Source organism: Aphidius gifuensis, linkage group LG5 (assembly GCF_014905175.1).
Source record: "Aphidius gifuensis isolate YNYX2018 linkage group LG5, ASM1490517v1, whole genome shotgun sequence".
Classification (NCBI taxonomy): domain Eukaryota; kingdom Metazoa; phylum Arthropoda; class Insecta; order Hymenoptera; family Braconidae; genus Aphidius; species Aphidius gifuensis.
Window position 1 is genome coordinate 11,555,361 of NC_057792.1, and position 16,112 is coordinate 11,571,472.

General features: G+C 31.2%; 1 protein-coding gene across 1 annotated transcript; it reads right to left on the reverse strand.

Moving 5' to 3' along the window:
- Nucleotides 1-480: 480 nt before the first annotated feature.
- On the reverse strand, nucleotides 481-12,559 carry LOC122856375 (E3 ubiquitin-protein ligase XIAP-like). Its single transcript, XM_044158052.1, has 3 exons — nucleotides 11,725-12,559; nucleotides 11,513-11,610; nucleotides 481-666 (listed from the first exon to the last, which is right to left on the reverse strand). The coding sequence occupies exons 1-3, from the start codon at nucleotides 12,557-12,559 to the stop codon at nucleotides 481-483; spliced, it is 1,119 nt and encodes a 372-aa protein (XP_044013987.1).
- Nucleotides 12,560-16,112: the final 3,553 nt, after the last annotated feature.

Genomic DNA, 16,112 nt, shown 5'->3' on the forward strand with positions numbered 1-16,112 from the left:
CACTAATTTAGGCCGAGAGTTGGAACAGGAAAAATCACGAAGAAGGTTACTAAGAAACTAGAAACGGATCACGAGAGTATTTAAATAGATTCTTGAGATTGGCTTGAATAGATAAAACGCCATAACGCATTGTAGGGAAAAATGCATGGGTGACGTCACGTGGCAACGGTGAAATAAAAATGCATGGGTGACGTCTGGAGTAAGGAATAACATAAGGACTCGGATAGAAAAACGTCTTATGGGGAAAGCAATGCGTGAGAGTGAGAGGTTTTTATAGTTACATAGTTGGGATCAGTTTCAGACATGATGTATAGGACTTTTCTTAAAATCTTTTTTGGTTGAAAACAAAACTTAAATATAAAATAAAAATATATAATACTATTCTTAACCTATGGAAATAAATTTCAAGACTTTTTTTTTTTTTTTAAATATAAATTAAATTTTTATTTTCTCAAATTTTTATTTTTTACAATTTTTATTTCAAACATCAGTTTTATCCACACCGTGTATGCTTCCAGGATAATCTATTTCAGGCTCACGAGGTGTACGTAAATGTTCTGGTATAGCAACAGCCTCCTCATAATTTCTTTGTTTAACAAATTCATATCTATTGTTCATCCATTTTTTTATTTGACGCGCAACTTGGAGGGCGCATCCTGTTTCTTTCTGTAACCCATGGTAAATACAGGTTGTTAACGGTGGTAATTGTTTGATAAATTCAGGCCAAAATTTCTCTTTATCAACATCTCTGATTGCCGTGCATAGTACTTTCTCGAGATATTCACAGGATTCATTGCCAGAACTCAAAATAATTCTTCTTTTTGATGCGAGGGTCCTTAAAACTTTGATGACTTGTGCTTCCTCAGACTCACCATCGAACCAATTTATTTTTAGTTTACGGGTACGCTTCAGGTTTTCATAACGGCCATACGCTGAGAGTGTCGTAAAGTCACAAGGTGGCGTTAAAAGCCAATGACCAGCTATTTTTTCATTTATACCAAACACAGCAATTTCTTTTGGTGAAAAAATAAAATCCGAGAACAACAATAGCGATATCCATGACGACCAAATAAAGACTGAAGTAGTTTTTCGAAAACACAGATAAATCCAAAATTCTTATTATTATTATTATTATTATAGAGGTGGTGGGAAAAATATATACAAGTCAATTTATTTTCAAATACAAGGAATTAATTATTATTATTTTTTTCTTTATTTATTTATATTTCAAATACAATCATTTATTATTATTATTATTTATTCATTTATTTTTTTAAATACAATCATTTATTATTATTATTATTTATTTATTTATTTATTTATTTTAAAATACAAGGAATTTATCATTTTTTTTTTTTATTTATTATTATTATTTTTTTTTAAATACAAATCATTCATTCATTTTTTATTTAGTGGCGTTGACCATATGGTCTACATAATGGGAAGGTGTTGGTCCACGATACTCTACAGGATTTAAACTGTTTGGTGCAGTGGCAGGATAAATAAACTCATATAACTGATCAAAATTCTTGACTAAATAAAGGCAAACATGGATCCATAAAACCCGGTTCAAGTTTTGTTTTGTCTTCAGTGGATTTCTGTATTTCCTCAAATAAATGGTTCCCAACAGTCATCTGTAAATAATGCTGAAGAGTTTCTTTATGAATACGTACACCTCCAAAGTTTTTTCGTAGATATTCTATAATGCCATCCGAGTAAATATCTGCAGGATAATGAGTCAATATTTTTTGACAAGCTGCTACCCATGTTCCGAGAGAGGATAATGTCCTCAAAGTTTTTTTCATAAATAATAAACGGACATTCCCTTGTTCAAAAAGAATACCTCGCTCACGTTTATGGTCTGTGACTGGAAAACTTATAGTTAAATCTCCAAGATGTACTGGTTCAGTGTAATTGAGTTTGAAGTCCGGTCTCGAATCGTCACCATCATAATAATATGAAAATGATCTACACATTTTCATCAACGGTATCCATTGCGTTTCGTTATCCAAAAAAATACTTCTTTTGGTATCACTGGCTATAATCTGTATTGCAGATTTAAAATACTCGCCACTTGTCCACTCAAGACCAACACACAATGATTTTGTATTAGATTTATTAAGAGCCGTTGTATATGGTAAAACGAGAACCCTGTCGTATTGAGCCATGTTGAATAACTGATGAAATAAACTTTTTTTCGAAAGCTTTTATACTTTTTTCAAAATAAGAGTGGGAGAGCTTACAGATTTTAGTAGATGTCGGTGTTGGTTGGTCTGTCTGAGGATCCAACATCATTTTCAACTTTTATGTCGTTGAATTTTTTAATTTTTTTTCTTATTGTGTAAAAACAATTCAATGTTGGTTTTTTTAAAATATGGTAGAAAAGAACAAGTCCTAATAATATTTGACCCAGTAAAATTTTTAGGTGTGTATCGTGAATTTTTTCTTTTTCAGTCACAGTAAATTTCACAGCATTTAATGTCTTTACAATTTCTTTGAGACTTAAAGAACTTGAGTTTGACAAAAATTTTCAATCGCTGTTTTATTAGTTTCATTTATACCTTCAACTAAATTTAAAAAATCATATCCACCAATATAGGGATGGAGGACTTTATCATTATTTTGGGATATGCCAAGAACCCCGACTAATGTCACAGAGTCGATACGGGCTCTACATCCACTATTGACAGTTATTATACCTGTATAATTTAGTTTGCGGGTTTTCACGTCATCATTACAAATAACTCGTAACTCAGTATTTTCAACCATGCTATATAACCATTTTTGAAGTGAAACTTCTTTAGAATGGGCAGTAAAAAAAAAAAACAAAAGATGGATGCAACGAAAGTAACGGTATGAAGGTAAGTAATTTTAAATTATTTTTTATCTTGTTTTATTTATTTATTCCCTTGACAACGATACCGAAAAATTTGTTTAAAATTTGTTTCAAAATTTTAGTTTCATGAAAGATTTAAGAGACAAAGGTGAATATTAAAGTTAAAACTTTTATTATACACAATATATAATTTATTATATTATTTTTGATCAAATAATGAGTATTTAAAATTAATCTGTTAAATAAACAAGTAATACACAAGATAATGGTTATTCAAGTGCTTGACATAATATGGCAGCAACATCATAATCACAATACCGAACAACAATAAATAATATGTGGATGAAATGTGGTACCACGTGAACGTAAAGATAGTAAAGATGGTATTTTAGATTGTATAGGATTTCAAGAAACAATTGATGACATCGAAATATTATCAGAAAAATGTGACAAATGTACTGGTAATCCTAAATCAGTAAAAATTAAAATACGACCAGGTGCTATACCAATGTCTGATAATTTTGATGAGACTTGTACTGGTGGTTATAATAATATTTTTAAACAAATAATGAGTATTTGAAATGAATCTGTCCAATAATCAAATAATACACAAGATAGTGGTTATTCAAGTGCTTGTGCTTGTTATGATCGTGCTTGCCATGGTCGAAATGAATTCAAGATCTTGAATGAATTTGTTAAGGACAAAAAAATGGAACAGATGATTAAATATTGAATCATTCCATGAAACAACAACAACAGGAGTAAATAATAATTTAATAAATGATGTACCGAGTGGAAATCAAAATAACAACAACAATATTGATCATATATAAACAGCAGCAATCATAATAGAACAAATACATGGTGGTGGTAGTGGCGGCGATGATGCACCATCATGTGTTTGTGGTTAATTCGCTCATAAAAAAGATGTTGAAAAAATCGATCAATATTTGACAATAAATTTTTTTAACATCAAATAGTTCGTTTTGTTTTTTTTTTTTTTTTTTTATTCAAATATTGAGGAGATAGCTACTAAATTAAAATCAAATTTATTTCCATTATAATTTGTATTAATTTTATTTATATTTTTCAGGCTGTAACATGTCAGATTACGAGGCTGAAATTGACTCAATATTCAATAATATTCGAAGCTTAAGTCATCTAAAGTTGATATATCGGGAAAATATTAAAAGATATCATCCCGACAGAAATCCTGAAGATAAAAGAGCAACTGAAAAAACTCAGTATTTCATGAATATATATACATAAAATAAAAAGTATACATGAAATAGTAATAGAAGTGTTCGGCTGACTAGTTGTTCAATAAATAAATATTTATACCCTAACGGTACGGTCCAACCCCTTATGAACCGTTATCAAACGGTTGTCTCGAGGTTGGAATGTGCGCAAAAAAAACCGAAAACAAACCCTTCTTAAACCTAAAAATAACCAAATGAGAACTAACTGTTAGTTAACTATTAACAAACCTTGTTCAAACCCGAATATTTTGGATTCAAATAACTCACCAAAAACTAACCAGAAACTAACTCTTTTGGGTCACCATTTATGGTTTACTCATAGTTTATTTAGGGTTCGTTGGCTGTTAATTAAACTTAGTTTATTCGTAGATGGTTAGCGGTTCGTCAACGGTAATTATCTGATTATATACTACAAAAAAGTAGTTACGGTGAGCAGTGGGGTGGTATTCTCAGCGGCCGTCCGCCGCGAAAGGAAACCTAGAACAACTATGTAACAAGCGGTGATCAAAAATGCGTTGGATTATAAATGTGTGAATGAACTGGACAATTTTTTTTTTTTAATTAAGCATGTGTATGTGCGAGTTTGTATGTGGTTCTCTATGAGCCAAAAGAACACAAAAGAATACATAGATTGTCATATCATGAAAATATTCAAGCGATGAATAAATACTTCTAGTTTGTCTGCTCAAAATAGTCAAACAGATGATCTATTAATAACAACTATTATATTTTCTCCGTCACCGATCCCATGCCGGAATAATTTCTCCGCCATCAATCTCACGCTGGAGTAATTTCGCCGGAAATGGGCCAACAACGGAATAATGCCGGAGAAAGCCGGAGTAATGGCGGAGAAATAATTCTACTAGGGATAGGTCGTCTGACATTAGTAGATGTAATTCAACCACAAACAAACTCTATAAAAACTTCAAACCTCAGAATAACCTGATTCTAACCCACGAGACTGATTGGGTCATATCGTTGCGGCAACCTCGAAGCAACCGAAATCCAACCGAAGTTATTGAACGGTTAAATAACGGTTACAGCAAACTGGTCTTCGGTTCATATAACCTTAGAATAACCATTATACAACGCGGTTAAAGACGATTGTTTTTGCGCACATTACAACCGTCAGGTAACAGTTATCCAACCACGAACAAACCTTAGAAAAACTTAACCCTAAAATAACCCGATTCGAACTGATGAAACGGGTTGGGTCGTACCGTTAGGGTATAAAACTAGCTGATTAACCCGGCTTTGCTCGGGATTATTTTGACAATTTTTAAATGTTATCATTTGTTTGAAAAAAATTAGAGCTAGCTAGCTTGAAATAATATTCACAACTTACGGTTGAGAGTTGAATATATTTCCCGTTATTCAATTTTCGATTTTTTGGTTGCAAATGAAAGCCGGAAAAATCATCTATTTCGATGAATTTTCCAGAATTTTCGTGCTCATTTTTGATGTGTAAACATCTTTAGGCGCGGGTTGGGTATGAGTAAAAGGAAAAAACATAGAGTTTAGACGTCAGATCTGGTAACGGATCTGGGCAGGAACCATTTTCGTCAGTCTACGCCTTGCAGCGCCATGGTAATCGGTCAGTAACCGTTACCATCAGGTGTTCTGTAGTATAGATAAATTTAAATGCGCAGATTTATATATTTAAATTATTTATTATATGCGCCATTGTATATATTAATATACAAGTATTTTATTGATTTTATTTGTATTTATTAGTTATACTTGCATTTGTTAGGCGAAGTAAAGTATGCAAGTATTTTTCATTTACAAGATTAATATACCTATTATTATTGTTTATATAAATAAAATCATATTTCCTAAATTCAAAACATAATATTGAATTATTATACAATAATAATTTATTCATAATATTGACTAATTTTATGTTTTAAAAAAAGAGAAATAGACATTGATGTGTTAGTTTGAAAGAGAAAATCATTATTGTAATTGTACAGAGGAATTTCAGAAGATATTATCATAAACGAGACAACATGTTTTTTTATTCGGTTTTTATAGAAAATTTTCCCACGATTACGGGAAAAATGCGGAAAAAATTCCTACGAATGCGCAAAGTAGTTAAAAATAGAGTTGAAACATGGAAAAAACCGCTATTTATCGGTTATGTATCGCATAGTTATTGAAATAACGATTAATTCTCAAATTTAATAATGGCTATATCAATGAATCTCGTCAAGTAAAAAAAAAAGTTAACATAAAAAAATTCGAATAATTTTCGAGTTATAATAACTTATATATTTCGATATATTATTATTTTTTTTTTTTTTAAACATTAATAAAGGCAATCGATAAAACTCGCCAATCTAAAAAAAAAGCCCAAATAAAAATTTTTATATCTCGAATAGCTATTTATCAAATTATCGATATTTTTTTTTAAATGTATACATTTTTTTTTTCTCGAAAAAAAAAAGTGGAAGTTTTTGTTTTTTTCAAAAAAACACTGCTAATTATTGATTGTCGCGTATTGTTAAATTTTTACTCAGCTATATTTATAGCCAAACACACAATATCTACATAATTTTACCAGCTACATCTTTTACTTAGCTATATTTTTTACTTAGCTATATATTTTTTACTTAGCTATATTTTTAACTTAGCAATATTTTTCACTTAGCTATATTTATAGCCAAACACATAATATCTACATAATTTTACCAGCTATAATTTTTACTTAGCTATATTTTTTACTTAGCTGTATATTTTTAACTTAGCTATATTTTTCACTTAGCTATATTTATAGCCAAACACATAATATCTACATAATTTCCAATTAGCCACATTCTTATTTATTATTTTTTTTACTTAGCTATTTTTTTACTTAGCTTTTTTTTTTACTTAGCTATATATTTATAGCCAAACACACAATATCTACATAATTTTACCAGCTAAATTTTAACTTAGCTATATTTTTTACTTAGCTATTTTTTTTACTTAGCTATATTTTTTACTTAGCTATTTTTTTTACTTAGCTATATTTTTTACTTAGCTATTTTTTTTACTTAGCTATATTTTTTACTTAGCTATATATTATACTTAGCTATATATTATACTTAGCTATATTTTTTTACTTAGCTCCATTATATTATCAATTATGAAAAAAATTATCATTAACTTTAAAAAGATATCGATAATTTGAAAACTATCCGCGCGATCAAAAAATTGTATTTATTTTTTTTTCTTCTTGATGAGTTTAATCGACTTCTAATATCAAATTAATAAAAAAAAAAATCGATATATCGAAATTTTAACAAATATTACAACTTTAAAACTGTTCGAGATATTGAAATTTTTTTAAAGACATTTTCTTTTTCCCGACGATCTCTATTGATTACCATTATTAAATTTGAGAATTAATCGTTATTTCAATCACTATATACGACATATAACCGATAAATAGCCGTTTTTTTTATATTTCAACTCCATTTTTAACCACTTTGCGCATTCGTAGGAATTTTTCGTAGAAACACGCCGAAGATGTTTACACATGATCAACCCGCGAGTCTAGATGGCTCACAAAATTTCTTTTTTTAGATAATTGATATCAAAACTGGAAACTTCAACACCTAGGAATAGGTACAGAACACATATTAACGCTTGTAGTTGAAAGAATTTCTATCAATTATTGCTGAGTCAACTATCAATTTGTTCTACTTAACAATACGGATTATTGAAGCAGTTATAGATCCTTTTTCTCCTAGGAATTCAGTGGACACATAATTCTAAATGGTGCTGTTCCTTGTTTCTCTACTGTAGTAGTATGTGTGTGTCTATCCAGATAGATTACAGATACATATACTCCTAAGAACCTGCTAGTATAGTGGTTATACTTTGGACAGGGGAGCATTGAGAATATTTTCTATAACCATGTAGAATATCCCTTCAAAATCTAAACTGTTAATGGAATTTACTTTCAACCTTAATTATTTGAATAAAATTAACTTTTTTTTAATGAAATAATACGGTATAATGATAATTATTAAATAATTTCGCACTGCCATTTTTATTATCATTAAAGACAGAATTAATGGAAAATCTAAATCAAGGTTATCCATTAAATAAATTAGTACGTACTCACTGACTGAATTTTATTATTCTTAACGTTGAAAATATTTTTATTTTAATACACAGTTGATTTTATATTAACATAACACATTTCCTTTGAACCGAATATTTACCAAAGTTTTTAAGCTTGCCCTAGTAGAAATATTTTTCCAACTTTTTCCAACTTCTCTACCTTTTTACGAAAATGACCCATGGTTCGAAAAAAGTTGGAAAGAAGTTGGAAAAAAATTGGAGTAAATTTTAGGTTGGAAAAAGTTGAGGAATTTCAGGTTGAGAAATGGCGGAAAAAGTTGGAAAAGTTGGAATAAAAGTTGGAGAAATATTTCTACCAGGGTGCATCTTTATTTTGACCTACACTTCTATTAATCTATCGGCTTGATGATTTCTAAGCTAGTTAGTTTAAAAATATTATTGTTAATTTTTTTTCAATTTTTTGATTATGTTAAAACGCAAATAGATAAATCATTTGGGACTATAGGGCGTTATCTCTCTTTTTTCAACTCTGTGATTGTATCTATGAGTGCATAGCAGCCACTACCGAAGCGCCGCTTGTTGACTTGGGTGCGTAACGGGCTATAATTAATAACTTGGTTATTTATTAAGATAGGAAATTGAATAAACGCCTATAACGATCTGCGAGATAAGCTCTTTATTTAAAAATCACGATGATCGGTTTAGTGTAGCGTTGAGATTATTTTTAATTTGGCTTTGCTTGGGATTATTTTACAATTTCAGAGATGTTATCATTTGTTTAAAAGAATTAAAGACTTGCTAGCTCTAAATAATATTCCTATTCCAAACTTGAGGTTGAAAGTTAAATTTCCTCGTTATTTAATTTTCGAATTTTGGTGGCAAATAAAAGTGTATTTTTTTTTTAATTTTCTGCTTGTTTTTAGATAATGAATGTCAAAGTTGACAACTTCAACACATAAGAATAGGGGCAGAATACATATTTACGCTTGTCATTAAAAAAATTTTTACTACTACTATGTTTCAATTATCAGTTTGTTTTTCTTTACAATGCGGTTTACATACTATTGGATCCAAACTTTGTTTGACGATGGGGTTTACTTTCAACCTTAATTATTTGAATGGAATTTTGTTTTTCAATTTTTTGAATGAACTAATAATGTATGATGATATCTATTAAATAATTTCGCGTTGTCATTTTCATTATCATTCAAAACAGAATAGGAAATCTAAACCAAGGTTATCCAACAAAGAAATTATTATGTACTGACGGACTGAATTTCATTATTTTGAACGTTAACATTTTCATTTTATTACACATTTTCTATTGATAACACATTTCATTTAAACCGAATATTTACCAAAATTTTCAAGCTTGTTTTGACCTACACTTCTTTTTATCTATCGGCCTGATAATTCCTAAGCTAATATTATTGTTAATTTTTTTTCAATTTTTCGATTATGTTTAAATGCAAATAGATAAATCATTTAGGACTATAGCGCGTTCTCTCTCTTTTTCCACCTCTGTGATTGTATGAGTGTAAAGCACCCACTACCAAAGCGCCGCCTGTTGCCTCTGCCGCGTAACAGGCTATTATTTCTAATAAATAATAACTCGGTTGTTTATTAAGATATGAAATCGAATAAACGCCCATCACGATCTCCGTAATAAGCTCTTTGATTGAAAGAAAAAATCACAATGATCGGTTCGGTAGTTGCTGAGAACATTAGCAACAAAGTTTTTCATTTTCACATTTATATATATATAGATTATAATATTCTGTGTTAAGTTTTTGAATTAGAATTTCATTTACATAGAACCTTAATATTATAACTAATCAATAAATTTAAAAATTTCTATCATAATTATTAATGACTGAATGAACATAATTTCACTTCCCTGTGCGTACAATAACACACATCTTTTTTTTTATTATATAATTGAATAAAATTTGGTTGAAGATTTTCATAAAATTGAATATCACAATCTAACATATTATCTTGTCTGTTTGTCATTAATAAATTAATTTCACATGAATTTATATTTCTTGTATCTTGTAAAGAAAAAGAGTGAGTACAAAAAATGTTGGTACGACTGGTGAAAATTGGCATGCCTGGATATTAACGTTGGTACTGTATTCACTTTTATCTTGGGCTATAAGAATCAAAGAACTTCTAGGTTTAATGTATGCCGCAATATGTGATTGGAAAGTATGTTGTTTTATCGGTGCTGGATGGATTTCATTTATTGAATAAATTTTTGGTGATAGTAGAGGTATCATAATACTCAGTAAAATTCGTCTCTCATGGTAGGCAATAGATATTTTAGCAATTTTCCGCAGACCATCAATACCCGCTTCATTATTAGAGGGTTATTCGAGGGTGGATTAATCCGAGTCTAGCAAAATAGTCGATTTGAATTACGAGTTCTAAGGAATTAATATATTCATCATAACTCAGCTCTATATTCTGAAGCCAGGTACGACCGAGGTTTACCATAGTTTCAAAGTGAACTTTCCATAAAAGTGTATCCTTGCTTTTCCATCCAACACTAAATTCTTCCATTTGTGCACGAAAATAATTGATAAGTCCGTCATTGTTTTTTAATCGAGTCTGTACTGTATGTAGCTCTGTTTGTAATAGATGGGTTGTATTATTTAAAACGGAAATTGTTTTTTTATTATCACGTTTTAATTTATTGATTTCTTCGTTAATCATCTTGGCATCGTCTTTATTCAGAATCCCAAATAAAGAGCTTGATATTGCACCCACGATAGGGTAGATCGGTTCATTACGTTTTGTTTTTATAACGTCTTTATGAAATAATGAATTAATTTGTTCTGTATACATTGCGATTTTTTCGTTGCTGCTCCAAAAGGAAGGCGTCGTGATACAAAGTCACAATTATTTTCTACAATTTTATCTGCTTCATACTTTTGACATATTTTATGTAGACCAGCCAATCCTGGGTCTTCTTTAGTATAATTACCTCCCCCGCCCAAATCAGCATCAAAGTAACGCAAAGGTAAAATATTCGGTAAAAAATTGAGAAGATCGTCAACATCGATATACGTTGTAAGTTGCAGACTATTACTCGTTAGACGCACGTTTTCGATATGATCATAATACAAACCCGGTGTTTGTATTCTCGATTCAATTATCTTCACAACTACAGAAAAAATCAAAAATGCTGTAAACGCCATGGTATTGACTGAATCACGGCTTGTGATTGACTAAGTCGATTAATTTACAACATGGGTATATGAATAGGTAAAATAATTTACAAGACAGGTTATATTTGTTTAAAAAATTATTTTTATTTTTATATTTATGAAATAATTGGTCGTACAACTTTTTCAATATCTGCTCTACATATAACACATTTTTTTAAATCAGTTGAACAATTTCCACAAGAAACAAAATGTCTACATGGTAAAAATAATATACCTAAATTTTTTTCAAAACAAATTTTACATTTGAATTCAATATCTTCATCTATACTGTGGTAATCCGTAGGTATATTTCTCATAATGACTATTGAGTTCGATTCGATTGTCAAACTTTCTGCTTCTTCCTCATCGTCTGATGGTTGATCATCGGTTTGAGGTATTTTAAAATGATCAATAAATTCTTGTCCTTTGATAACACGTACAAAATAACATTCTTTAAAATAACGTGCATGTTCTTCCCATGGATCTTCATTTGGGAGCCAATCTTTTATACCATTACCACAGTGATAACACTGAACGTAGTCACCAATACCAGTGTAGAAAAATCCGGCCTCAGCTAGCTTTTCTTTTGTCTGGCTCATGTGCCTAGGCCAATATCCATATGATTTCAGGCGTACGTCATAAGTCAAGTATTGTCGAACCTTGGCAGTTTTAACATCAATCTCAGGCTGTGGATCAGGGTACGGTGGTGGTGCATAATCAAAAAGACTTAAAAATTCTCGATGTTCAAGTCTTGATACCGCAGCTGAATAATATGAATAACGGAATGACGGTGAAATTACAGGAGAAATATTTTTCCGATAAGGGTAGTAAGTAGGTACAGCCACGGTGTCAGGGTGGATGCCCACAGGGACATTTCCACATGGTATTCGGCGCACAAATCTACAGCTTGGTTTGTTTCGATGATGTTCAAGCCAAGGATTATCACCCAAAGTCCAATCGTTAATTTTAACTCCACATTCAAAACAACATTCAAAGTTACCAACTCCGGTATAATAGAATCCAGCAGAAGCCAATTCAAAAATATCTAAAAGATGAGCTAACGGCCATGTTTCAAAACTTTCACGGCGATTGGATTCTACACGATACATCAATCTTTTACCACGTTCAAACCAAGTGCGTTTTTCGATGTGTTCTGCCATCACCATGCTTGTTGATGAAGCCATTTTTTAAAACTAAACATCTATTTTAGAATTCTCTTTATATATATTTTTTAAAAATTAGAGGGAATAATTCAAACAAAAAACAATTTTATTTATTTTACTTTATTTATTTCGTTATTCAACGAAATTTACAATGAGAATGTTGTACAGTTGCACCACTACCTCGGTGAAAATGGAAACGCTTATTTTTAAATATATTTTTTTTTTTAATCAGTTTTTTATACATTGTCATTATAGTACTGTCGTTGAGTTTAGTATCGTCTCCAAACAGCCGTTGGAAACTCGAAAGATTTCCGCCATTGGAAAACCAATGTAGAGCAACAATGCAATAGCAACCACACACATTAGACGAAAAATCTTGAAGCCTTTTATTATTATACTCGTAACAGACAGTGTTTCTTCTAAGGACATAGCTGAAGCGAGGATCGGTAGGTCTTTGTCCAAAACTATCGAAGTATATTCCATAGCCAAAATGATCGATAAATAATGCGACCCAATGAAATCCTGGCTGGTTATGATTGTCTGTATTTGCAATTATTGCACACGGCTTTGGCCAGACAAAAGGAAGTTTGTCTACAGGATAAATTCCACCAACAGAGATATCTGTATACGGTAAAGCTCTAGCTAGCTGTTGAGTATCCATGAGATGAATCACGCTATCCTGCGCTGCTTAGACTAATATATATTTTTATTTTCACTCTTCTTTATATTTAATTACTATAATCCATTATAACTTGACGGCTGGAGTCTATTTCAATAATATTATCATATTCGGCATGAACAAGACAATTAACGACTTGTGCCAAAGCTTCACTGAAGCGTACTTCAATACGTAGACTACGACTCTTAATTAAGTTCCAATGACCAGCACTATGTGCGGAAAGATCTGGTGTTAAGTCAAAAGCAAATAACGTATAACCTTTTCTATAGCTATCTCTATCTATTTGCATGCCATGGTCTCCAAAATGAATACCAGTACCAGAAAAAAGTGTGTGGTATGCCTCAGCATCAAATATATTATTGGAAAATGTAGGCTGCAACGGTTTTCCAGGTATTTGTTTACCATCGACGTAGAGACATAGAAAATTTATATTAAAGTGTTGGAAGTAGAATGGATTATGGAGCCTATTACCATTGAAGCCCCGGTTATCAACAAATCCAATAACAACTCGCTTAGGCAAAGTACCAATAATAATATTGTCGAGACAATTTCCAAGGATTCCTGCGGTGAGTAAAAAACTCTTGACCTCCACTCTAGTAAGGGGATATTTAGCTGTCGTTTTCGCTAAGGCTTTTGCATGAGCAATCATAATATGAGGATTTAGCTTGACTCGGCGTACAAGACGCTTCTAATATTTGTATTTTATAATCCTTGTCGTTTGAGGCATCCATTAAACAAAATTCTTGTTTTGACCGTGTGAGATTAATTTTCATTTCAATCCCGTTCAATAAAAATTTTTCCTGGTTAAATACATCAACATGTAAATGCCCAATCATCTCAAATTGTTTTCCGGCATTTGTATGAACACATCTGGCAACTAAGCCTTCATTTTTTGCATCTGCAGCAACAACACTATTTGTATTCATACGTCCAGGAGTGTCAGGATACCATAACGCTAGTTGAAGATGACTATTTGTTGCATCCTAAGAATTGTTTCAATGTATGCTCTGTAAGGATATGTGCTATTTGAAGCTGATACTAATTTTTGATTGAATAATACATCAACTTTTTGAAAGAGACTGTGGAGTGTCAAATTAACTGGCCCTACAGCGTCAGTTGCCGGTGCTGCTGCCCCATTTTTATCCACAATCTTAGCACGAATTTTTAACAGTGTATGTGGTAAGTCTATATATTCCTCACTTGTTCCAGGTACATGAAATTCGATTTGCGAATCATCACTCATTGAACTAATAGGATTGTAATAAGCCCATGTAGAATCTTCGATCGTTGTTTGTGTTGGAGGTATTGTAAATAAGTCAAGCTCCGACTTTGTACACTCACACGAATTATTATGTAAAAAAGACATGGTTATTTAAGAAAAAATATCGTACACGTTACGTTTATTTTTCTTTTTTATTGATCTTTTTCTTTTATTATTTTTCTTTATATTTTTCCTCTTTTTTTTACCACCACCTTTCTGGACTCTAGAACGAGATTTTTGCTTCTTGACGCGTGGACGACCACTACCTTTCTGATTACGTTTTTTCTTCATCACACCCTTTTGTTTATTAATACCAGAGCCTTTTTGAATATTTTTTCGACGCCGCTTTTTCTTATGACTACTGCTCCCACCCCCACGGTTATTCCACAATGTTTCTAAATTATCTACTGCTTTACGTTTGAGTCGGTGACCAGATTCTTTTAATCGTGTCTCTAATGATTTTTTAAAATCAGATTTATGGGTTAGTACATCATCCAATACACTAACTCCAGCCTGCCACAACTCTTCACCAACAGGTTTAGCTACTCTTTGTAATATAGGATATACTGTTCTATACAATCCCTTGAGAAAACCTCCAACACCGTTTCCTCGCTGATTATAAGTAATGCATTGACGTTGATGAGTTGTTACACCACCACCGACTTGATTGTCATAATACTTTAAATACATTGACATAATTAATCAATTTTTTGAAAATGAACCGTCATGGTCGAAAGGTCATCCCCAAATAAGACTATGTGGTCATTAGAACCTTTTATAATACATGATATTGTTTGAAAAGTCTGTTGAATTACTGGTAAATAATAAGGCTGGAAATTCACATTATAATTCCCACCATACTTATATTCATTACTATCAAAAATTCTTAAAACTTGTTTATTTTTATCACTTATAATATATGGTGAACAAATATCACAATAAACATACAATAAGTTTGGCAATGCTCTCAACAAACTGGCTGGTTTTTCACTAAGACGTATAACAATTTTTTTGGAAAATAATAATCCACACTCTATGTAATTAAAGCCTAGAATATCTGACAATTTAGCACAGGTTTCACCACAAATTTTTTTTATACTGGTAAAGCGTGTTTGGGAATTAAATTTGAATTCAAAATGTTGATTCAGTATTTTATCTCCATTCAAGGCATTAATTATTGCCTCAGTATTTTGATAAACGCCATGAGGTAAAAATATCGTAATACCCCCAGACTGTGTTACATCAACACCTATACAACCTTCTTGAGGGTAGACATGTAAAAAACCGATAGGTATATTTATATCACAGAGACCAACAACCCACTCGCCCTCCAAATTGATTTCACGTGGTAGTTGTATACTAAATTCTGATGCATTATTATTAGGATAAAATTCAGTACTTTTGTTACTAACAAGTGTGAGGTAAAAATTTCTGTCATTATTCATTGTAGATTACTTGCAGGAATCCAGCTATCAAATTTCGATGGCCAATCCAGCCAGTGTACAAAATATTCTTTTCGCTTGCCTTTACCACGTGTTTTTAGAATTTTTCGATTTTAAATACACTTTCTTCAATGTTTTGTTAACTGAAGTCAATTCAACCTCATAAAACATACCATCAATAACTTCACCAGC

Coding starts and splice junctions, on each gene's coding strand:
- LOC122856375 (XM_044158052.1), bottom strand. CDS start 12,559: ATGGCTTCATCAACAAGCATGGTGATGGCAGAACACATCGAAAAACGC. Junction 11,611..11,724: donor CGATGAGGAAGAAGCAGAAA/GTTTGACAATCG, acceptor AAAAAAATTTAG/GTATATTATTTTTACCATGT. Junction 667..11,512: donor GAGCAGATATTGAAAAAGTT/GTACGACCAATT, acceptor CATGGGTTACAG/AAAGAAACAGGATGCGCCCT.